This window comes from Sycon ciliatum, chromosome 3, assembly GCF_964019385.1.
Source record: "Sycon ciliatum chromosome 3, ocSycCili1.1, whole genome shotgun sequence".
NCBI classification, from domain to species: Eukaryota; Metazoa; Porifera; class Calcarea; order Leucosolenida; family Sycettidae; genus Sycon; species Sycon ciliatum.
In genome coordinates, this window is record NC_088645.1 from 17049671 (window position 1) to 17074942 (window position 25272).

The window sequence follows — 25272 nt, forward strand, 5'->3', positions numbered from 1 at the left end:
AGCGAAACTACAAATAAACAGCACTACAGCCAAGTCCATCAACTCCATACTCCATACATTTGGTATCCTGGCGCAAATCGATCGCTCATAGAACAAGAAGACAGCATCGTACAGCCTCCAAATTTCACACACTGCGTAGTTTTTCGACGCTGAAGACGATGGAATGGTCGCCGGCGTTGCGACCGGCCCAGAACAGGCCGAAATCGATACCCTGAAGTTGCGCAGGGCGTAACATTGCTAAAATTCGTCGTGTGGAAACGGGACTTACGGTCTCAACAGCAGAGACATCTCCTCTTTCCAACAAAGAAACAAACTCGTCCTGAGTTGCTAAAATTTTACCTTGCCAAGGCAAGAAGCACAGTGACGTACGATTGTGCCACGGACCCCGTACAAAACTGTTTCCACTCAAAATGCGCCTGGGTTCGAGGCAGCGAACACCCTATGCATATGGCCTAGTGCAAGTGAACAACAGATTTTTGTTAGATCTATGCTACATGCTGCTAGCTAGCTGTTCAGATTGTTTTCAGTTTTTCCGTGCTTTTCATTTTGTCATCAAGACGAAAATAGAAAATTCAAGCAACTAAAATTATTATTGTGATTGTAGTTGGTTCCTTTGCCTTTGTTTGGGTTCTTTGCATGCTCGAGATAGCGCTCCAGGTAGTAGCATGTTACGTATTATGAAATGACCGAGAATCTTGCGGTGTCTTCTACTCTCAGAATAATAGTTTTTCTACATACGCAGTGGCCTCTTTTTACTGAGTCTGTAGCTGTATGAGCAGAGGGATAAAAGTAGTTAGTTCATTTTCTTGGAGAGGCATGCGCATTGCTGTAAATGCCTGCTATTGAATCTTCAGCTTGCTACTTGGACGCTCTCCTAGGCCCAGGTGGTTTGAAGTCGCTGTCTGCTCAACGCATAGGTTTTATGAACTCTGTTGTGCCAGACAGGCACCATGAACACTTGTCTCTGAAATACAAGCCTGTGAACAAGAAGTTTGTCATGCGAACGCAGGAGCTTATCGTAAATAATGAGCACCAGGAGCCTGGGCCTCCAGTGGGTCCGCACCAACTTGCTGCTGACGGCCTGCCTATACCGCGTCGGGTGTTGTGTGACCCAGTGTGTATTAATCTGGAATGGACAACACCATCCAAAGCAGGCTGTGGATTAGTCAACCAAGGCAATACGTGTTTTCTCAACAGTGTAATGCAGTGCTTGTCCTATACACCGCCACTGGTGCACTACTTCGAAAGTGGAGGCCATGATGAGACTGGTTGTAAGTATTATTTTGCAGCTAGCGTAGCATTGGGCGCTGAAGAACGCGCGCGGCCGTGTGTGTGTGTGTGTGTGTGTGCGCAGGGGCGTCACACACGGAACGACGACCATGGTCGTACCACTTTTCGTCCGAGGTGGTCCCAGGCCCTATTCATCCAAACAAGCAATAAAATTTCCGTGGCATCATGCACTCGTACATTTATTTATTATTATACGCTGTACACATGCCGCTTGCCATGGAGTTGACCTGGTACTCACTGGTGGTGTCCCCAGTACTGTACTGACCTAGGTATGATGATGACAGCGTAGCAGCACTGACCTGCTGCACTGTAGCCGTGTAGGTACGGCATGGTGTCGTTTGACACTGCACTAGCCCACAGCCTCTGGCAAAGCGTACTGGGAGCCGGCCCCAGCGGCATATCGCATGGTATTGTATGCCGTGTCCTTTTGTGAAAACTGTCCTAAAGTGATTGTGATGCTCCCGAATGGCCCAAATTTGAATTTTTTTACAGGGGACATGTCCCCCGTACCCCTCTTTCTTCTCGCCTCATGCGTACCCACTATATAATACACAAAGTAGAGAAGCCTATGGTATGGCCGGACCAGTCATAAACTGCTTTTTCCGCCAGTCCTGCACTGTTTAACAAGTGAGGGGTCGTCCATAAATATCGAACTTTTTTCACAAAACGAAATTATTTCGTTATGGGGTGGGAGGGGGTTGACCAATTTCGTGTCAGAAAACTTTGATACATGTACATGGCCGTAGGAGCAGTTACACACATACAACTTTTGTTGTATTGTGCATGCATATGTCAACCTTTTTTGCATTCTGAGGGGGAGGGAGGGAGGGGTTGGGTCTAAACTAAAATAATTCGTTTGGTGAAAAAAGTTTGATATTTACGGACGGCCCCTTATATACTGGTTACTATCTAACTCCCTTTCTTTGGAGTTGGACGAAATTTTCTGCCTGTATAGTGTTACTCTGCAGATCAAGGTAAACGAGCTTGGTGCACTGTTTGACAGCTGTCGGTCTTTGCTACTTCTCTAATCTGGCAGATTGAGATGGTTCTAACCTCAATTGTCTTTCTCTGCATGTGTGTGTGTGTATGCGTGTGTGTGTGTTGGTGTGTATACGTTGATAGGTGGTGTTGCTGGCTTCTGTGCAATGTGCGTTCTCTCGCGTCATGTCCACAATGTCTTCACAAAGAACTGTGCAGCGTTGAAGCCCCAGCCGGTGACGAAAAACTTGACCAGTAAGTTTGGGAACTTTGAGCAAGTCTGCATAAGCTGAAAGGAAGTATGGTTCTGCAACCTCACAGTGATTGGTGCAGAAATGCGGCATTCAGACACTATGAAGCGCTGGGCACTCTGGGCCCTGCCATGCTATTTCCTAATCTCAATCATTGGTGTTATGCGTCGCTTTGGTATTGCGAGCCTTTGGGATCTCACCCATCAACTAGTCGTTTTGTCACTGTTGTACTTAGTTGACACAGTTTTGCCGCTCAGACCTAAAGCTTAACCACAATGCAGCTGAAACGGTTGTCAATCAGATGAAAATTCCTCAACCGCATGGCATGTACCGGTATGCACTCAACAAATATTTAAAATGATTGTTTATCAAACTGATGTTCTGTTGTATTTGACATTGACAGAGATTGCTAAACATCTGATGTTCTGTTGTATTGACATTGACAGAGATTGCTAAACATATGCGCAACGGTCGGCAGGAGGATGCACACGAGTTCTTGCGCTATTTCGTCGAGGCGCTGCAAAAGAGCTGCGTCATTCCGTTCCCCGGAAAGTGAGTACCGTGCTAGTGTTCTCTCATGCTTGTTAACAGTAGCGGCATGCGAGCAGTTTTGCTGGACTACCATATTTTCCCTCTTATGGTATAGACCGTGAAGCCTGTGTAAGGCGTCCGCTCAAGTGACCTTCAAAATGTGGTCGCTGTGTACAGGTGGCCTTCTTGTCCAGGGTCATTTGACTGGAAATAGCATCCTTTTGGGCCTATTTGTAGTAGTCCGGTAAGGCAGGTGATCACCTTATCAGAGTGTTCGCCTTGACAGGTTCTTCTGTACTGGAAAGTAGCACCAGATAGCCCTTCCACCTTCAGCATTTCCTTGTAGTATTGTAGAGGTCGGAAGCATGATTGAGTCCTGTCTGTACGTCACATAGCATGTACATTCACACACTTTGGACGTTATCCTGTGAATCCGTACTTGTTTCACCTTCGAGCGGCAGCGAGCTCCACACACACACACACACACACACACACACACACACACACACACACACACACACACACACACACACACACACACACACACACACACACACACACACACACACACACACACACGCATGCAAGAACAGTGAGCTGGTGTATGCATGGCCCTTGTACACTCAGGATCTTACAGCTTACCACCACAAATTTGGATTGTTTTCATGAAAAGAGAATTCACGTGGACTAACTATGGTGAAAGTTCGGAATTGAAATATGCAGTTATCAGTGCTTGAGTGCTTGAGAATCGAAGGTATTTTTTCACCGTGGCCCATTATTATTAATTTTGGAGGTTGCAGCATAACGGGTCGGAGCGATGCTTTGGATTTTCCCAGTGATTTGGTGTTCTTCCATTTTCATCCAATTACTGCACCGGGACCAACAGTCTCCTGTAACTGTTATTTAGCTGCCGACTAAGTCCCCATTGAGGTTGATGAACTTGATAGTACTGAGAACACATTTTACAAACTCTGCAAGTGCGCACTGGATTTTCTGACATCTTTCATCATTGCAAATTTGTTTCTGTGACTTGTGATCGGTGTCGGGATGATGTAGGTTGGACAATCCTACCAAGGAGACTACTTTTGTTCATCAAGTGTTCGGTGGATATCATCGCAGTCAAGGTGAGCCTGGTCTGCTTGTACGTACTTACTCCTCTCATATTGATTGCCGTATTATTCGGAGTATAAGCCGCACCCAGATGTTTTGTCACGAAATACAGACATCGACCCCGTTTATCACCGTCAATTTGACCAACAGAGTATAAGCTGCACCGACAAGTTGTGTGTGAGTTACTGGTATTTAAAAGTGCGGCTTATACTCCGGAAAACACGGTATTGCCTTTGATGAAACGATGGCGAGGGTTTGATTCCCAGAGTCTGGTGTTGCTTTGCCAACAGTTCTCTCCTCCTTGTTTGTGCTGGTGTTACTTTTGCTGCTGTTGCAAATGCTGTCCCGCTGTTGGTGTGATGTGGTGTGGTATGTGCATTCTTGTCATGTGTATTCAGTGAAATGTCTACAGTGTCACCATGAGTCAAATACGTATGATCCTATTCTGGATGTCAGCTTGGACATCAAGGTGAGAGAATGATTATTATGTCGCTAGTACCATAATTATTATAATATCACCAGAGCACACCGTCACTTCGACCATTTTCATGATGTGGTCGAGTGACGAGGCAGATGAGAGATTCTCCGAGGTGCTGTGGGATCCCAAACCACAAACCCAGAGCCAGTCTCATCGTATTTACACAGTGTACATGTACATGTACAGGCGGTACCCCTACGCTGGGGCTGGATGATCAGCAGAATAAATAAAGTCGGAGAGTGTGAGGTATAGTCTATTTGCAAGCTGTGCCGTAGGGACCCTATAGCTATACAATCGTAATCCCTTTCCAGACAAGAAATCAAGACAGGACACTTTCACAACTGTGCTCTGGCGAAATTTTACGGTATTTTGTGCCTTAAGTGTACGTAATTTCTCTTTCTGAAAATAAGTCATGGACTTGCTCTTGTGCTGGTCAGCAGGTGCCAATGTGTGTGTCTTTGCCCTACCCATAGCTTGAGTGTTGTATGGACCGAGACTGTGCAAGTACCTTGCCTATCACTATGTGTCAGCACTGGCTATCTGATGCATGACTGTCTTAGATTTGTGCACACCTGTTTTGTTGTCTTGGTGTTTGTGCGAATGCAGCTGGCCAACTCGTTGACCCAATCGTTTGAGCAGTATGTCAAACCCGACCTTTTGGACGGTGCTAACATGTACAAGTGTGAGCAGTGCAAGTGTATGGTCAAGGCCAGGAAGAGCCTGTCAATTCACCGTGCACCTAACGTTCTCACCATTCAGCTGAAGAGGTATACTGCACGTGCTATTGTGCGTGCGTGTGTGTGTGTGTGTGTGTTTTGCAAGTTGCTATGTCTAACATGGCTGTTCGCAATCATCGCTTCCGCGATGGGCAGGTCTGAGGTGTGTTTTGACGGTTATCTATCACCATGGAAAGTGATGAACTAGACTGGGAATAGCGACTGTAGTCAGCAGGGTAGCCGCAACGCTTCCCTGCTCCTTTGGTTTATTTACTTATCACCACAAGTCAGAGAGGTAAGCAGCCGCATTTGGCCTTGTCCAGATTATTATCAACCACCGCACCACACTGGTGCGATCTCTGGCCGACCTCAACACGTTACCACAGCACGCCATCAGCAAAACAACACTTCAGTTGTTACCCTGCTCCTTCAGACAGCAGCTGTTGGGTGAAGTTCACTATCTGCTAGCCGTTCTACATTATCAGCCTTCACTGACAGGATCCTGATGATCGATACAGCTGCTGTCTGAAGGAGCAGAGTAACAACTGAAGTGTTGTTTTGCTGATGGCGTGCTGTGGCAACATGTTGAGGTCAGCCAGGGAGCGCAGCGGTGTGGTGGCAGGGGCAGGGGTGTGGTGGCAGGGGTAGGGGCATCGGAAGGTATTTTAGGGTGGTACGGTCAACTACCTGAAGTACAATTACTTGTGGGGTTTGGGTGGCTCCTCTCAGGGTTCGCACAGGTTATGGAAAGTCTGGAAAATGTATGATTTTGTGAAACACGTTTTCAAGGACCTTGAAAACTATGATTTTGGGTGGGAGTTATGAAAAGTTTTGGAAAACTAAGTTTCCAACTGTCGCATCGGCAGTCTGCACTCTGCAGACTGCACATGCATGCAGTGCAGTAGGTACGACAGTCTACTGCACGCGGCCTACTGCCTGGACTGCAGTCCGTACTGTGCTAGCCGTGTATCATCGTTGGGTGGCAGTTGCCGCGTTGGCTATGGCGGGTAGCCTGGCCTCGTACAGCCCGCGCGCGGGGTGTGCGACGCGGATGGCGAACATTTTTAGTGATGCTTCCTTTTCAAAGTAAGTCGTTCTTTCTCTTTTCATTAGTCAGTTCGACAGTTGTGCTGCTGTGAGGTCGTGGTTTGCCTTACTGACAGGCGGTTTCAGTTTCTTTGTAGTAGGCTCTTAGTAGTAGTAGGCTCTTTTAGATTATACGTGTTCCTTTGTGTTTTGAAATGCGATTTGTCGTGAAGTAGGCAATATGCCAGGCAAGTGTAAATTTAGTTATGCGTGGCTCACGCACGACGATTTTGGAGAATGGGTTGCTGTTGACCCGCTTTCGAGAGAGAAAGCATTTTGTAAGATATGTAAAAAGAGTGTCGATATAGGTAACATGGGCCAGCGCGCATTGCGTAGCCATATGCAAGGAGTCGGACACAAGGCCGGCATAGCTGCTGCTCGTAGAACCCCGTCCGTCAGTACTCTGTTACAGTTAGGAGGCAATGTTTCCTCAGCCGCTGTCTCGTCGACCGTTGCTTCGTCTGCTGCTTCATCGCCGTCACGTACTCCGCCTGTGACTAGCCTCGTGTCAAATTCTGACACACTGCGTGCAGAAGTCCTCTGGACGTTGAACGTTATCGCGAAGCATTACAGCTTCAAGAGCTGCGACGATAGTGGTGCCATTTTCCGAGCAATGTTTCCTGACAGCCAGATCGCGGCAGCTTTCCAGTCTGGCGAGCGGAAGACCAATTATGTGGCAGTATTTGGTCTAGCTCCGCACTTTCGGAATATGCTCGTGGACAAAGTAAAAGAGCGTGGAGAGTATGTGGCTATGTTCGATGAATCTCTGAACTTTAACCTGCAGTCAAAGCAGCTGGATGTGCTTGTCCGCTTCTGGAATGGAGATCAGATTTGCTCCAGGTACTATACCTCGCATTTCCTTGGCCATGCCGACGCAGCCACCATCCTTTCCAAGCTGATGGACACATGCACGGATCTGGGCCTGAGTGGAATTCTTCAGCTATCGATGGACGGCCCGAACGTCAACTGGAGCGTTTTTGACAAACTGTCAAAAGAAGTCGAAGTTGAAGCTGGCCATCGTCTACTGAACGTTGGAAGTTGTGGACTTCATGTCCTCCACAACGCGTTCAAGCTCGGGTGTAGCAAGGCTGGCTGGGACATTGAGCATGCCATGTGCTGTTTGCATTGGCTGTTCCACGATGCCCCTGCTCGACGAGAGGATTATGTGGAGCTCAGCGGCTCGTCGACATTTCCCCTCAAGTTTTGCGGGCACCGATGGCTTGAGAATGTTCCTGTTGCTGAGCGGCTACTGGATATCTGGCCTAACGTGGAGAAGTACGTTGCTGGAGCTACTGCTGGCAAGGTGACTACCCCAAAGAATAAGTCCTTCCCAGCCATATCAGCATGTTGCAAAGATCCTCTCTTTCTTGTGAAAGTCGAGGTTTTCTTATCCATTGCGAGGGAACTGCAGCCGTTTCTTCGGAAGTTCCAATGTGATGCTCCAATGTTGCCGTTTGTTGCTTCTGAGTTACATGCTGTCGTCACCAGTCTTGCTGGCCGCTTCCTGAAGGAGACGGTGGTACGATCACTCAGTACACCGGCGAAGCTGATCAGTGCTGATTTCGCAGACAGCAGCAACCATGTTGATGGCACCAAAATCAGTGTTGGGTTTGCTGCAGACAAGCGGATGACGGAGCTGAAACGAGCTAAGAAGATCAGCGAGCGAGATCTTCTCGCTATCAGGGTTGACACCAAATTGTTCCTTCTCCATATAATCCAGAAAGTGTTGGAGAAATCACCTCTTCGATACCAGCTAGTCCGTACCCTGCAATGGCTTACTCCAGCCATGATCTGTGGAGACGACACTGCATCTGCGTGCACCCGTCTGAACATTGCCCTGAAGCTGCTGGTGGATGCTCATGTTGTAGCAGTCAACCGATGTGATGATGTACTTCGTCAGTACAAGGACTTTTGCCGTTCCGCTGCCATGGATGATAGCCTGGTGTCCTTTACTCCTGGAGAGGACCGGCTCGACACCTGCCTGTTTAACGCCTTGGCCGACAAGCCGCAGTACAGTGACCTCTGGCCAGTTGTTCGCAAACTCTTGCTGCTGTCACATGGCCAGGCTTCAGTTGAGCGCGGATTCTCCATCAACAAGGAGGTTACGGTGGAGAATCAAGCTGAGCACTCCCTGACAGCTCTCAGGTTGATCTCCGACCATTTGAACAGTGTTGGCGGCGTTCGGAAGGTTGTCCTGTCGAAGGAGCTCTTGACATCAGCTAGCTTGGCTCGTCGGCGCTACCAAGCATACCTCGAGGAGGAGCGTGCCAAGGCTGCAGCAACAACTAGGTCGTCCAAGCGGAAGGCGCAAGAGGATGAGCTGGGAGAATTGTCCGCCAAACGTCTACGGACTTCAAAGAGCATTGCAGCTCTTGTAAAGTCAGCCGATGACGCCGCTGTTGAAGCTGAGTCGTCCCGTAAGATGCAGCTCCTGGTCGAATCAAATGCACTGCGTCGTGCTGCTAGTGAGAAGGAAGGTGAGCTGGCTGCACTGGATGCGCAGATTTCTGCAGTGCAGGAAGCCCTCAAGCAGTGAGTGGACCTTGCAGTCTGAATTCACTCCTGTTTTTGTTCACTGTTGTGTTCATGGTTTACTGTTTTGTTTTCTAATTCTCTTCTCCCACTGTCTGAGGCATCCACCGACTTTAGATTGTGATTTATTTTCCTCTTTAATTGCTGGCAGCTGCGGTGTTTTGTTTCCGTTTTTATTCAAACTAAGTGTTCTGTTCAGATCATCTTCTGTTATGGTCATTATCTGGTGTAGCTGTCCTGCACGGTTTAGTGAGTATCATTATGCACTTGTGTCGTCCGCATTTTTTCGCCTGTTCGGACAGTGTGGTTTTAGCTTGTGCGCATTCTTTGGCTTGTGTTTTATCTGCGGTAGCTGTCTTGCACGGTTTATATATTAATATAGGGTCTTCTAAGTGGGCGTACATGTGTGTCGTCCGGAATTATTTTCGCCTGTTATTCGGACAGTGTGAACCGTTTCAGCTTGTGCGCGTTCTTGGGCTTGTGGTTTGGTCATGGAAAAGTTTGTAAAAAGTTTTGGAAAAGTTATTGAATTTGGTGGTGGTTTTCCTGTGCGAACCCTGTCCTCTGAAAGTTTTCGAAATTTAGAGCCCAAATCAGTGCCTTTTATTGATTCACAGGGTAGCTGGGACAAAGAGTGGTACGGTCAATACCGTAGTGACCGTAGCGTGTCCGACGCCCCTGGACCGTGGTTGATAATAATCACCACAAGTTGGCCAGGGTAACCCATCGGGTTCCTGTTCCGGAGGTCAAGTCCTACTGCGGTTATGTGCTTGTTCCGGAGGTCAAGTCCTACTGCGGTTATGTGCTTGTCATCATTCTGGATGTTTTGTATTGAATGACAAAGCAATGCTTGTGATGTCACTCTGGACAAATCACCTCCTCGAATTATGTGATCGGGTCAGGTCCCATATCCTCCGATATATCTACGGAATTGTCATGAAGGTTGATTTGATTCATCCTCTTACTCATTTGCTGCTGTTGATCATGCAGGTCAGTGCTGCTGTTGATCATGCAGACTGGTATTGTGCTGCTGTTGATCATGCAGACTGGTATTGTGCTGCTGTTGATCATCCAGACTGGTATTGTGCTGCTGTTGATCATGCAGACTGGTATTGTGCTGCTGTTGATCATGCAGCCTAGTATTGTGCTGCTGTTGATCATGCAGACTGGTATTGTGCTGCTGTTGATCATGCAGACTGGTATTGTGCTGCTGTTGATCATGCAGACTGGTATTGTGCTGCTGTTGATCATGCAGACTGGTATTGTGCTGCTGTTGATCATGCAGACTGGTATTGTGCTGCTGTTGATCATGCAGACTGGTATTGTGCTGCTGTTGATCATGCAGACTGGTATTGTGCTGCTGTTGATCATGCAGACTGGTATTGTGCTGCTGTTGATCATGCAGCCTAGTATTGTGCTGCTGTTGATCATGCAGACTGGTATTGTGCTGCTGTTGATCATGCAGACTGGTATTGTGCTGCTGTTGATCATGCAGACTGGTATTGTGCTGCTGTTGATCATGCAGACTGGTATTGTGCTGCTGTTGATCATGCAGACTGGTATTGTGCTGCTGTTGATCATGCAGACTGGTATTGTGCTGCTGTTGATCATGCAGACTGGTATTGTGCTGCTGTTGATCATGCAGACTGGTATTGTGCTGCTGTTGATCATGCAGACTGGTATTGTGCTGCTGTTGATCATGCAGACTGGTATTGTGCTGCTGTTGATCATGCAGACTGGTATTGTGCTGCTGTTGATCATGCAGCCTACTGTTGTGCTGCTGTTGATTATTTTGCCTACTCTGCTATGCTACTGTCATTTCACAGATTTGACTACAGTAGCATGTTCGGTGGCAAGATCAACAAGGATGTCACATATGGCTGCGAGCTCAACCTTCGACCGTACATGAGTGCGAAAAAGGTTAGCAAAGTGCACTGCTTGATTTGCAACTGTATCTCCATCTTCCTTCTTCTTCGCTTTGGGTAATTATGTTGTATATTCGTATTCATTCCTTGGTTGAGCTTCACAACCTGTATAAATCATTGCCACAGCTTATTGCAAACACAGACTCCGGCTGCGTCCGTTCTTGGGCAGTGTTAGGGAGTTCAATCGAAAACCAAATTCGCAAATTTCGCATAAAACGTTAGTTTTTCTAAACCGGGAAGATGTGAGAAACAACCTGTGAAACTTTGAACCCAAAATTCCAAGGCAATCTAGAGTTATAGTTGATTGAAGATCGGAAAATGGGGGAGAAAATAGTCACAGAAGTAAATACAAGTATGTATGTGAGCCGTGTGGTTTCCGTCCAGCACTGCACTGTCTGGTGCGTACATGGTGATACAGGATGTGTGCATGCATGCAGTGTGCACGCATGCTGTGCGCGCCTACTTGCACAAGTCACACGTTTTCACCGTCACCGCTTCTACAGTGTGGGCGCAGTTCACTCGATTTTTTTTCAACCACCAGGAAATCGCCGTGGGCCGGTTTCTGTGATCATTTTCCTTCTACCGCGATAAAGCGCGAGCCTAAATGTTCTAGAATCCTCTTGTTTTAGACTAATTCGAGGCCGCTGAACACGAAAATCAGGTGTTCCTCACGGGGCCGAGTACGGGTCTGGTCGAAATTAGTACTTCGAAGTGCATCCGCGCCAAGCGCGGAGGCATTATTTTTGGAAGCATGGCATGTGTGGCACCATTGGAAAGGTAATGGTAATGGTAACCTCAGCTACCTAAAAATAGCATCGAAAAGGCCGTGGGCGAAGATACTTGGGCCTTGAACTGCATCTCGAACTGCAGCCACGAGGCGCCCATTCACTTTGTACAGGCGAGCTGTGACTGCATTTTTCGCTTTTCAGCGACCGGAACTGAACTCCCTAGCAGTGTGTTATGCACAGAGCGTAGGGCTTTTTCGCTAAAATTAATGGTATTTATGTAGGGTGATGCAATGATGTATGTTCTGTATGTTTATGTAGGGTGATGCAATGATGTATGATGTGTATGTTTGTGCAGGGTGATGCAATGATGTATGATCTGTATGTTGATGTAGGGCGATGCAATGATGTATGATGTGTATATTTATGTAGGGTGATGCAATGATGTATGATCTGTATGTTTGTGCAGGGTGATGCAATGATGTACTTCAGAAGTATGATCTGTATATTTATGTAGGGTGATGCAATGATGTATGATGTGTATGTTTGTGTAGGGTGATGCAGTGATATATGATCTGTATGTTTGTGCAGGGTGATGCAATGATGTATGATCTGTATGCTGTACTGGTGCACGCGGGGCATTCAGTACATTCTGGCCATTACTTCTGCTTCACACGTACATCAACCGGTGATTGCTACTGCTTCAACGATTCACTGGTATGCTGCAGCTCTGGTGCGGTGTGTGTGTGTGTGTGTGTGTGTGTGTGTGTGTGTGTGTGTGTGTGTGTGTGTGTGTGTGTGTGTGCGTTTGTGTGTGTGTGTGTGCATGCTCTCTGCATTGTCCGGCACAACACTCCTTGGGCATAGCTCTCAACTAAGATGCCTACTCTTTGAGCACACTTGGTCCGTGCCAAACTCCCAACTGTTCTCGCTGAAGTTGCTGTGCATTGTGTGATGAGGATATGTCACAAATAAGACAGATTTGTCTGATCCCTGGTGGTATCCGTACTGAGACCTTCCTACTACTGCAAACCCACGTGACCTTCTTGTTGTTTAGCTTTTTTAGGTACTTTGTTCCCCATAGTCTGCACTATCCAGGGTTCTCTGAAGGTTTCACTGTTTTGCATTTCAACTTGACATGCTGCTATACTTTTGCAATCTTGGCAGCCCTTATCTCAGCGACTCCCATTCCCTAGTTAGAAAGCTGAAGAACAGAATGATCAATTCCTAATGTTTGTGTGCATGCGTGTGTGCACCCGTGTGTGTGTGTGTGTGTGTGTGTGTGCGCGTTTGTGTATCTGTATATAATGTGATGTGATGTACAGGTGCGGCGGGTCAATCTCACTCAGCTGCTCTCACAGCAAGCCTATCTACTGTTCTACCGACGTCGTGTTGGTGGCAACACGCCGGTCCAGCCTAACTCGAGGAGCGAGAAGTGTCTGCCACAGCACCGCCAGCAGCAGCCAGTAGCCAGCCAGTGCAAGTCCGAGCCCATGATCGGCCCCAGACTACCTACACCCGCCAAGCCCAAGCCCGTGGATCCGGTTGCTGAGAGTGTGTTTGGTCCGTTCGCCACGCCCAAGCAGGTTAAGCAACGGCCTAAAATGGCGGCAGAGTCCGCGTCTAAAGGCTCCAAACATGCTCATCAGTCTTCTGAGGTAGGTCCTGGGTACATGCAACTCGGAAATGACATACCTGGTGATGATGAACCCCAGTTCTTAGCAACACGGGCTCGCGAGCGCGCGAGAGAGAGAGAGAGAGAGAGAGAGAGAGAGAGAGAGAGAGAGGAGAGAGAGAGGAGGGAGAGAGGAGGGAGGAGAGAGAGAGAGAGAGGAGAGAGAGAGGAGGGAGGAGAGAGAGAGAGAGAGAGAGAGAGAGAGAGAGAGAGAGAGAGAGAGAGAGAGAGAGAGAGAGAGAGAGAGGAGGGAGGAGGGAGGAGAGAGAGAGAGAGTGTTTGTGTGTATGTATGTATGTGTGTGTGTGTGTGTGTGTGTGTGTGCGTGTGTGTGTGTGTGTGTGTGTGTGTGCGTGTGTGGGAGAGTGCTCGATACACCTAGGTGTATAGCCTTATACCAGTAGCTGTATTTCATTTGGCTAGTATATGCTTTGCACTCTGCATCCTGCCCAGACAGGAAGTGGAATATAATGTACAACTATGCAGATGATGTGTGGTTTGATATTAGAAGTGCTGACAATCCCTCTGTGCAGTCTTACCGGTACTTATGGCTACATGGACGTCATGTACATGCCTCCCTTTGTGGAGTGTGGGTGTGCAGCGAGAAAGACTTGCATTCTCCGGACCTGAATTCTGCTTTGTGTGTGTGTGCGTGTGTGTGTGTGTGTGCGTGCGTGCGCTGTGCATGTGCGCTGGGCATGCGTGCGTGCATGTGTCACATTCGCTTCTGTTCTGTACAGGCGAAGGCGTCCGCTTCCGTCGGTTCCAACGCCAATGTGCCTCCCAGTGGAGGAAAAGTACAGGACGGCTGCACTAAACCATTGTTCAAGCCGATCAAGGGACTCTCCACCAATCCGAAGGCAGCATCGAACGTCTTCAGTCAGCCGCCACGGAGCATAGGTTGTGTTACATCCAACTCTAACACGTCGTCATCCGGGTCATCGTCGTCGTCCTCATCTTCGACATCATATCAGCCGTTCAATCAGGTTTCTCCGTCGAAGTCTGATGACCAGCAATCTCAGGCCAGTAATATCTCAACTGCTGGTTTAAGGCATGCCAAGCCCTGTGCTATTATTTCACCGCGCCAGAACGTGAAATCCCCTTCGCCCGTATTTACTAGTGGAGAGAAGGACATGCATTCACCGAAGAAGGCATCGCCCACTTCTCCTGTTGGCAAGGTTGCGCCATCACCCGAGAAGCAAACCGGTACTTCAGAGCCAATGACACACGCGGAGAAGCCATCACCAAGTCAGCAGGCAGAGTCTCCCATACCAGGAAACTGTGCAGAGTCACCGTCCCCTAGGAAGCCTGCCGAATCTGCATCCACTGCTAAACGTTTAACTTCTCCACCGCTATCGCCTGCTGCTGTTGCTACTGCTACTGCGGTGGTGAACAGTACATGTAAGACGAGCACAGAAGACGGTAAGGCTGTCCGTAACCAGCAAGTATCACCACCGAAGCCGGGCATGCGCCACACAAGTCCACGTCGCTCTGACACCAGGGAGAGCGCAGCGCCGCAGAAGCTGGCGGAAAGTCCATCAGTGACGGTGCCACCATCTCCCTGCTCTGCCGGCCGTACACTGAAACCCGTCTTGTCCTCAATGCAGCCGGAGTTATCTGCCTTTGCTCGCCTGGCCAACTATTCGTCAGATGAGTCTTCCTGCACCAGTGTGTCACCAGCTAACAAGAACAAGAAGAGAAATGCACGGCTGGAAACGCGGACTTCTTCGTGTGAGAAGTCCGACTATGGTATATATAGTAGTAAGGCGGAAAAGCATGATACTGCAGCTGCAGCGGCGTCTAAACATGCAAGCTCTGCGTTCCGTCGGTCATCTGCTGCGGAAGTCGATCAGCTGTTTGACGATGCGATTGGTTACGGCTCAGCCTCGCCAGCCTCGATGCCAAGTTTTTCTGGGGATGAGTATCTCCTGGCTGATAACAGAGTACCAGGAAACGGAGAGAGTTCACATCAACAGGAGCAGCAGAAGAAGAGGAGTAAGAATAAGATACTGGCTAGCTATAGCGAAGACACCGGTAGCAGCGCTTCGGAAGAAGATAGTACTCGTCAACAACCTGCCATGACTCCAAGGAATAGTAGCGCGTTGCTGACCAAGCCATGGCATCAATATACAAGTAGCTCAGACAAAGATCAATCCCACCACCGGTCTTCGTCGCAAAACGTTGGTGTCCACGAAGAAACGACAGTGGCCGCTGCTTCTTCGACTACGGATGACGTTGAGGTGGCTGATGATCGTCAGTATGAACTCAACAAACCCAGACGCCTCAAACTGAAGAAAGTCAAAAAGGAGAAGAAGCATAAGAAGGACAAAGATCAAAAGGAGGGGCGTCGAGAGAAAAGGAAAAAGAAGCGACATGTGCGCAGCGATCCAGATGAAGAGAGTCCACTGAAGCATGCTGACAGACCGGCCCATGCTGAGAAATGGCCAGTGAAGCATGCTGACACCGCGTTATCCAGCACACCCTATGTATCTCCCGATCAGTCTGAGAAACTTGTGGGTCACAAAGGCGCTGGCAAAGAGCACAGCAGGTCATCTGCGAAGAAGGAAAGACAAGAGTACACCTCGTGCGATTCTGATGATGTCGCCGCACCAGCAGTGCACTCGGGAAAGCGCAGGAAGCGCAGTCCCAGTGTGGATGGGGACAGTCCCCCGAAGCGCACACGGCAGGACGACAGTAAGAGCGAGCACCGGTCGTATCCGCGTGTCTACCAGTCGAGCAGCGGAAGATCCAACGCCGGGCATGGGGTGCCTGATCGACAGAACAAGCATGACGACCTCAGCAGACATGCTGCAAATGATGATCAGCCACATGACCGGGATCAGCATAGCACCTCAGCAAGAAAGTATGCCGCCAGCGACAAGAATCATAAAGCCAAGCACAGCAGCAGCAGCAAAGGCAGTGGCAGCAGCAGCAGCAAGGACTACAAGGACAGAGACAGCAGAGCTGAGGAGCATCACTCACGCTCTCCCTTGCATTCTCATTCCTCACGCCATGCTTACTCACATGGACACACTGAGAGATCAGCAGGAACGAGAGGAGAATCAAGCCATGCCTCTACCAGCGGGTACACTAGCCGTAAGAGTGAGGAATATTCTCATTCTCACAACCACCACAAGCAGCATGTTAGTCCCGAGACAGGTACTGCTCACGAGCGTGCCACTGGCCATGAAGATGCTGAGTATGACAAGAGCAGGCACCGTCATCATTCGGATGTCTCCGCAAAGGAGAGCAGACGGCGTGACGAAGAACGTACGCGTTCTGCTCATGAGCGTGCCACTGGCCATGAAGATGCTGAGCATGACAAGAGCAGGCACCGTCATCATTCGGATGTCTCCGCAAAGGAGAGCAGACGGCGTGACGAAGAACATACGCGTTCTGCTCACGAGCGTGCCACTGGCCATGAAGATGCTGAGCATGACAAGAGCAGGCACCGTCATCATTCGGATGTCTCCGCAAAGGAGAGCAGACGGCGTGACGAAGAATGTACGCGTTCTGCTCATGAGCGTGCCACTGGCCATGAAGATGCTGAGTATGACAAGAGCAGGCACCATCATCATTCGGATGTCTCCGCAAAGGAGAGCAGACGGCGTGACGAAGAACGTACGCCGTCTAAGCATGGTAAGTGTGGGACTGTGGGTGCATACTAGTTCATGCACGTCTGTTGTTTGGCGTATATCTCTGTATTCTTGGAAAGTATGTGCAACGTAGCTGCACGTGGTTACCAGTGTTGAGTCAGCATGTGCCATCAACCCAGACACAAGGGCCACGGAACACGTGGGTGGTGGGACTACATTTATTGGGGGAGACGGAGAGGCGGAGAGAAAGACGCACTATAGTCCGTTTCAAAAAAATTAAGGAGTCAGAATTTCGGCCAGGTTTCTGGTCTCTTCCCATGGTTTACAATTTTACCTGGAAGCCAGTATCGATTTTTTATCAAAACCCACGATTTATCCTTTCCTTTTTGGCCTTGTGGTTATGAATGCTGTCTGCTGACCATGAAGTTGTGAGTTCAAATCCCAACCTATCTTCAAGTCGCACTTTTTTCTTTGTTTTGGTGATCAAGCTGGTACAGGACAAAGAAGAAGACGGTGGCTGCGCCAAGCGACTTGTTGTTGGAGCTCGCGCTTCCTGCCGAACTGACTGACACTTGACTGGCTCACGCTATGTGAACACACCCACAACACGGAAGTCATTGCGCTGTAGCTACGTGTTGAATACACCGGCACATCGATCGATCGATCGGTTTCTTTCTGAGAATTATTATAGTATTTCAAGATCGCCAATTTATTTGTCAACACCGTCTTCTATCAGCTTTCACAGGCGTCTGCTTTTCTCAAAATGTCGTCGAAGTCACACGGATCGCTTTGCCAAGTCATGGCCTTGGGAATGAGTCTGTGTCGATGTCGTCGAAGTCTCATGATGAGAGTAAATTGCCTCACAGCTCAAAGAAACTTATTTGGTCACGAAACGAATTGGGACCCATGGCGCTCGTCAACATTTACCACACTTTCGACATGTCCTCTCTGACTCCATATGGATACGAGGAAGAACTCGTTTGTTGTAAACCCAGAACGAGTTGTCATTTTTCATGCTTTCGCGCGAAATATTTCTTCGAGGTCACAGTGAGTGTTTCCAGGCAGCGAGCGAGCGCTCATACGGTAAGACGGCAAACTCCGCGGGCGATCGCCAGGATTGCTAATCTTTTTGAAACTGACTGTAGTATTGAGTCCGCATGTGCCATCCATCATCCAAGGCATAAGGGACACGGAACAGGTGGGTGGTGGGACTACATTTATTGGGAGAGGCGGAGAGAAACACGCACTAAGCAACTACAGGATGGAAGAGAGAGCGAGTGGGAGCTTGAGAGATAGAGCGCAAGATAAAGGGCCTGGGTAGCTATGGCAAATATGAGTACGCGCTAGTAGCTGCCCAGGCCAAAAGGTGAGTATGTGAGGGTAAGTACGGGGTGCATGCATCATTACAAGCCAGCTGGAAAAGGTTGTAGAATGTACGGGAGCAGGTATCTAACACTAGCATCAAGAGTACATAGCTTCGCAAAGCGTGCAACTCCACGAAATATCACTCATGAGTCATGACTCTATTTCTGAATGGTGTGACTGTATTATCGTTGTTCATGATGTGATGCACCCGACTGTAGAGCAGAGAAAACTGCAGTGCGCACGGTCAACCTTGCATTTCCTATGCATGCATGCATGGAGCTGTATGACATCATGAAACTAATTCAATTCTGAAAACGAGTGGTGACAGCTTTAGTTGTTGTGCACTCTGGAGGTGGGGGGTGTTCTGCTTCTGCGTTCTCGCTAGTGCCCTGGTGCTAATCACTGTTATAGGTAGGCGTTTGGCTTTTGTCTTCTTGATGATAATGGTGGCGCATGTGTATCCCATGTGTTTGTGTGTGTTTGTGTGTGTTTGTGTGTGTGTGTGTGTGTGTGTGTGTGTGTGTGTGTGTGTGTGTGTGTGTGTGTGTGTGTGTGTGTGTGTGTGTGTGTGTGTGTGGTACACGGTGTGTGTGTGTGTGTGTGTGTGTGTGTGTGTGTGTGTGTGTGTGTGTGTGTGTGTGTGTGTGTGTGTGGTACACGGTGTGTGTGGTACACGGTGTGTGGGTGTGGGCGTGTGGGCGTGGGCGTGTGGTACACGGTGTGTGTGTGTGGGTGTGTGTGACTATGGCGTGACTGTGGTGTGATGCAGGCAATCCTGACATTCATCCGGCAGACGCAGCTCAATCCTCCTCCATGGCCAAGACGTTGCTCCGGCCAAACATGGCACTGGAAGTGGACGACCCGAATTCTCCCTCGCTCACCTACCCGTGTCGCATTCTGCAAGTCAACGACGAGCAGAACAAGCTGTTTGTTCACTGCGAGGGCTGGCAGTCGACGTGCGATTTCTGGGTTGAGAGCAGTTCTGGCATTCTACATCCTCCAGGCTGGTGCGAGCAGGTTGGAGGTGAACTCCAGAAACTGCAAGCCTTAGGATTGAGTGACTGGGAGAGCTACGCACTGGCGAATGGTCTGACGCTGGCACAAGATCATCTTTTCAATGACTACCAGAGGCGAGCAAGACCTAGCCCGATGAGCACCTCCCAGCGCCCGAATCCTGGCAACGTCGTTTTCAGCGTGCAGGGTCTGCGACCGGGCATGGCGGTTGAACTGGACGATCCTGTTCAGCTTAGTGCCACGGACATCTGCAGCATCATAGACGTTGATCAAGTTGGCCAGCGTGTGCTGCTTCACTGCGAAGGCTGGAGTGCGGACTGGGACTTCTGGATCGGCGTCCACGCTACGGCCATGCACTACATGGGATGGTGTGCCAGCCAGGGGCGATCACTGAACATGCCAGGCACTGGAGACTGGCAGACGTACCTGACCGAGCATTATCTGGTAGCGGCCACCAAGGATCTATTCGACGAGCGCAAGCCTGCTTCAATGTGTCAGTGGGATCGTTTTGTGTGCGGCCATGCATTGGAAATCACTGACCCCGCCAACAAGACTTTGACTTACCTTGGTTCGGTGGTGGATGTTGGTCCTGAGAGCCAGAGCATCCGAGTAACCTACATCGGCTGGAAGAATCACTGGGATTTCGACGTGGACCTTCGCACTAGCACTGATGTGCACCCTATCGGCTGGTGTCAAACGGTGGGTTGCAAACTCATTCTTCCCGGCGATTATAAGTCAACTGTGGCTGACTATTTGAAGGTGGTTGGCATGACCGCAGCACCGGCCAGCCTGTTCTCAAACTGTCAGAAGCAAGGTATGCCGGGTACAGCCCCGGCCTCCTCCGCCACCACTAGCACTACCACTAGCACTAGCACTCCTACCGAAAGTGCCGCTGGCGTGCCGCCGTCCGTTCATCGGGTCTGCGCCGGTACGCGCCTGGAGGCGGTGGACAGAAAGAACCCCGGCATGACGTGCGTGGCGTCCATCAATCAAGTGAACGCTGCCGGTAGCCGCGTGGAGATCCATTTTGACGGCTGGTCGGATTCGTACAACTACTGGTGCGATCTCACAGACAATAGTCTACACCCAGTGGGCTGGTGTGTTGCTAGTGGCAACACTCTCCAGCCTCCCAAGGGACTGGCGTTTGGCAGCTGGGAATCCTACCTGTCGCGCAACAATTACACGCGTGTGCCCATCGGTGTCTTTACGGCTCAGCAGAAACGTGGCATGAGCACGAGTGCTGCGAGCGCTGCCTAGTGTATAGTGTTTGTCGCCGTATTGTCTCTCTCCGTACGGTCTCTCTCCGTACTGTCTCTCTCATCTGCATTATAGGCGCATGCTCGTTGTAAATAAAATCAGTAGTTGTCTTGTCCCGCAGTGGACTCCTGCGTGGCTTGCAGGCCGAATACAACCTGGTGTTCGAATCCCACGCCTCCGGAGAGACTGGAGCCTCAATCTGGGCCGCGTCCTCTGCTCTCAATCAAGTCGGCATTGGCATGCGTTTGGAGGCTGTGGATGTATAGAATCCCGATATGACATGCGTGGCGTGCTGGGCATTGCTCCTCATTCTCTCTCCTGCCTAAGCTGCTTTGTTCAACCTCAAGGCATGCACACTAGAAACTCTCGCCGCTGCCCTATTGCGCTGTCTGCTTCTATTCAAACATCTCCTCTGTTCCTTGCTTACCGCCACTGGTCTCCTCCCACAAAATCTAAAATCCTGCCAATGTTACAATGCATTTATACAGCTAGTATGCTGATATACAGCCCTGCCCTAGCTCCCCTGCGCTTCTCTTACTTTTGAGTTCCCCTTTCATTCTTTTTCTTTCTTCCCTTTAGCTCTATCACCGCCATGGCTGGCTAGCACTCACATCACCTGGTCATTGGCTAGCGCCACGTGATTTTGGATGAATAAATAATAAAGCTGCTAGGTTCTCCTAGTTCACGGTGAGATCCTGGGTGGGCTTTCTTCTCCCTATGTGCAGGTAAAGCGCATATGGACAGAGAGGAGTCGCACAGAGGTCGCGATGGAGCACGTTCTCGCCACTCAGATTCTGCACAACAGCGGGTGTCTAACCGTGATGACTCTGAGCGTGGGATTTCTAACCGTGGTGACTCTGAGCGTGCAAGTCAGAAGCAGGACAAGAAGTCGGTTACCGCAACACGGAAGAGCAGGGTGTTGGATGAAAGTTGGTCAAACTCTAACGGTGGTAAGTATGTGTGTGTGTCTGTCTGTGTCTGTCTGTCTGTGTGTGTGTCTGTGTGTGTGTGTGTGTGTGACTTTTTCTGGCCAGTGAATCCCTATTTTTCATTTTTCCAGCTGTGTGGTGGATACCAGGCTAAAGATAGTGGCGGTCAATTCATCAGCCTTGCAAGCTGTTGAATGGTGTAATCCCAGCACAAGTTGCTATGTCTAACATAGCTGTTCGCTATCATCGCTTCTGCGATGTGTGATTGTTTTAATAGCGAGTGCGACTTTCCAAGCATGATAAGTAAAAGAATGTTTGTTGTTGTATGGTTTTTGTGTGTAGACAAATATCCCGCCAAGGATAAGTCGCACAGAGACCACGATGAGTCGCGCTCGGATCCTGCTCAGGAGCGCACGAATGGCTATGATAGCGCAGAACATAGACCCAGCAGGCACCAAGATAAGTCTCGAACCGTACTCAATGACGTGCAACATCCTCGGGCGAAGAAGAGAGACCACTCGTGCGCTTCGGCTGGTGAGTTGCTCCGTGTACATCACAGATAATTACGTCCTTTTCTATAGACATACTACGGGCCGTCCCTCGTTAATACATAATCTCTGGGACTTGAACAATGTTCTGTATTAACGGGCTTTATGTACTGAACGAAAGTCTGCATAAATTGCTTGTGTACCAGAATGTTTTCACTTTTTTCAACTTATCGCTTCTATCACCGGGGAATGAATGCCTTAGGCAAGAGTGTGAACGTCAGAAAACAAGTATATCAATGAATTGCCCTACACTTGCTCTCATAACGTGTATGCAATCTCACACATATTGACAGAAGAATACCCGCACAAGAATCCTAAATCGTTCGCACATGGTGCGACTGGGATCCTGTTAGACCAACTAAGAACCATCATGCTCGTCAGGATGTTCACGCTTTGATTCTGCTTGGGTAATGCAGGCAGTGGTTTTATTGGATAGGGTCCCGTCCAGCACAAGTGTGTGAGCACCGTGTGTGTGTGTGTGTGTGTGTGTGTGTGTGTGTGTGTTGCGGGAGAGGTTGCGGGTTCAATTCCCGATGATTATGGTCGCACACGTCTTTCTTCTCTTTCTCATTCTCCTAGCTCTTCTTTCATTCTCCTGGGTGGTTACCAACAGCCAGTGTATGCCGGAGTATGTGGTGTGTGGTGTGTGTGTGTCGAAAAAAGAAAGAAAAAAAGGAAAAATGGAAAAAGGAAAAATAGGGATTCACTGGCCAGAAAAAGTCACTTCAATCAGCTGTGTGGTGGATACCAGGCTAAAAATAGTGGCGGTCAATTCATCAGCCTTGCAAGCTGTTGAATGGTGCAATCCCAGCACAAGTTGCTATGTCTAACATAGCTGTTCGCTATCATCGCTTCCGCGATGGGCAGGTCTGAGGTCTGAGGTGTGTGTGTGTGTGTGTGTGTGTGTGTGTGTGTGTGTGTGTGTGTGTGTGTGTGTGTGTGTGTGTGTGTGTGTGTGTGTGTGTGTGTGTGTGTGTGTGTGTGTGTGTGTGTGTGTGTGTGTGTGTGTGTGTGTGTGTGTGTGTGTGTGTGTGTGTAGGGATTCACTGGCCAGAAAAAGCCACTTCATAGCTGTGTGGTGTAGACCAGACTGAATAGTGGCGGTCAATTCTTCAGCCTTGCAAGCTGTTGAATGGTGCAATCCCAGCACAAGCTGCTATGGCTTCTGCTGTAGCATCGCTATCATCGCCTCCGGCGATGGGCGTCCAATGGTCCAATGGTGTGTGTGTGTGTGTGTGTGTGTGTGTGTGTGTGTGTGTGTGTGTGTGTGTGTGTGTGTGTGTGTGTGTGTGCGTGTGTGTGTGCGTGTGTGCATCTGTCTGTCTGTCTGTCTGTCTGCACTGGGTGTGTATCAATTGTGTTGGTCTATTGCCTGCACAATAGATGCGAAAGAAGACCAACATCGCCGTCAGCGTTCAGATTCTGACGATTCTCCAGTGCGACATGCAAAGAGAAAGCGGCATCCATCACCATCCCCTGTCAAGGTAAACTACTGGTTGGTTTTCCTCTTGCGGCTCATAGCTACGCTTGCGCTCACTGCAATCCGACCAAAAATGCAAAGCTGGCGTCCCGGACCAGTTCCGATTACATCATTGCATTTGTACATGTGTACGTCCAGCCGCATCCGTGCCACCACTTCCAGGGCGTCAAGGGCCGTGCAAGTCGAGAGATCCTAATATGCACTCTGGTTCGGATTTCAACGAGCGCAACTGTACCTGAAGTACCATGGCCATGGCTGGATTGTATTTCAAAAGCGTAGGCAATCTTTTAAAAATTCAAATACTTCAGGTTGGCAGCGACACTTGAATTTTGTTTGGGGGGGGGGGGGCTTTGCTAAGACTATTCCTACATGTGTTGTCAGAATAATAATTTAGAAGTTGCCTTGCCTGGTCCCAAGTGGTGTAGTGCATGCAACTGAGCTGCGGTTGTGTAGCACGCCGTCCTGCTTGTATGAAGTGCATTACTAAAATGTTGGAATCAAGGGCGCGTTTGGTTGGTACGATCTAGAACAGGATTCACCAGAACAGCGCGTTTGGTTGGGACTGCACCTGTTCTGGGTCGGCCAGAACATGTTCTGCTTGCTCCGGCCTCGAGGCCGGAGCAGACCGAGCAGTTTCACTTTTTCACAGTGAAACCTGGCGGGAACATCGATTTTGGTCCCAAATGATCACGTGCATACTCTTTTGGGTTGGACTTGTCGTACCGTACACAGTGATCATGGTGACCCATACACATTTTGAAGAATGCACCAAGCTTGGCATATTTTTCACAAAAATATGCTCTGTTTCTGGAGTACCGTTTGGTTGGCATGAAGCTGCTCCATGTGCACCAGCTGTTCGATCCTGTTCTAGATCGGACCAATCAAACGCACCCCAAGAAATTTCGCCCGTAACAGCACAACATTCAGGCTGCACACTCTTGGTTTCACGTACACTTGCTAAAAGCTTCCTCCAGTTGGTTGCCACTGGTCGGTGATGGACCTGGCTAACAGTTGAAGGAGGACTGCAAGAATAGAGGCCGGGACGAGCAAATACTGGCTGTATCTCATGTTAAAGTTTATTGTTGTTCTGCTTTTGATGTGTTTGTTCCATGATCTGTATAGAAGCACACCCCGACACTGTCCTTGCACTCTCCCCTGGCCAAGCGTCCCCGTGACTCCGCTGCTTCAGCGTCGTCACCGCCATCGCACGGAGACGATCACCGCGAGCGTGTTCGTCGTCGTCACCGCCGCCGCCGCTCCAGTACTCGCAGTCCGCACACTCCAAGAAGGAGAAGCCGCGCGTATGATCACGACCATCATCGACGCCACCACCAGCACCAGCATCACCGCAGACATCAGTCACATACCTGACTGTGATGTGCATGCCTATGGTGAGCAGGTACGCATGCCTCGTTTCCCAGCTTGTATTCTCTCTTTTTTTAATGTTTTTATTTTGCTTTTCTGATTGTAACCTATTTTGTCCTCACCTATGTGTCCTTTGTGTTCTTTGTGTGGTGCGTATGTTTTGTGCGGCCGACCGTGTCCAGTATACGCCAAGTCTGTGTTTTACACTTTTATGTTATTTTTACAGTGTTTTTTCCCCATTTTTGACATTGTGGGTAGTCGTTAATATTAAAGACGTACCGGTACACTTGTGTACATGTATGTGTGCTTGTTGCTGAGACTACTTCTGGATGCTTCTATTCTTGCCTCCAGTGGTTGGGGAAGGGGTAGAGGTGGGGTCTTGGTGGTGGACAAAGCTATTAGACACCCTTAGCAAACAACG

The 25272-nt window shown here is 49.2% G+C and overlaps 1 protein-coding gene across 2 annotated transcripts; it reads left to right on the top strand.

The window, feature by feature from the left end:
- The first annotated feature begins 517 nt into the window (after nt 1-517).
- On the top strand, nt 518-25187 carry LOC135811590 (ubiquitin carboxyl-terminal hydrolase 36-like). 2 transcript variants are annotated; one of them, XM_065324825.1, is made up of 14 exons: nt 524-1271; nt 2413-2523; nt 2966-3071; nt 4107-4174; nt 4559-4629; nt 5245-5405; nt 10799-10892; nt 12214-12339; nt 12948-13280; nt 14038-16936; nt 21255-21479; nt 21801-21992; nt 23390-23490; nt 24609-25187. In XM_065324825.1, the coding sequence occupies exons 1-14, from the start codon at nt 833-835 to the stop codon at nt 24855-24857; spliced, it is 5175 nt and encodes a 1724-aa protein (XP_065180897.1). In that variant the 5' UTR covers nt 524-832; the 3' UTR covers nt 24858-25187. The 2 variants fall into 2 exon arrangements, with proteins under 2 accessions (XP_065180896.1, XP_065180897.1); XM_065324824.1 differs by lacking the exons at nt 21801-21992; nt 23390-23490; nt 24609-25187 and having other exon boundaries at nt 518-1271; nt 19028-21479.
- Nucleotides 25188-25272: the final 85 nt, after the last annotated feature.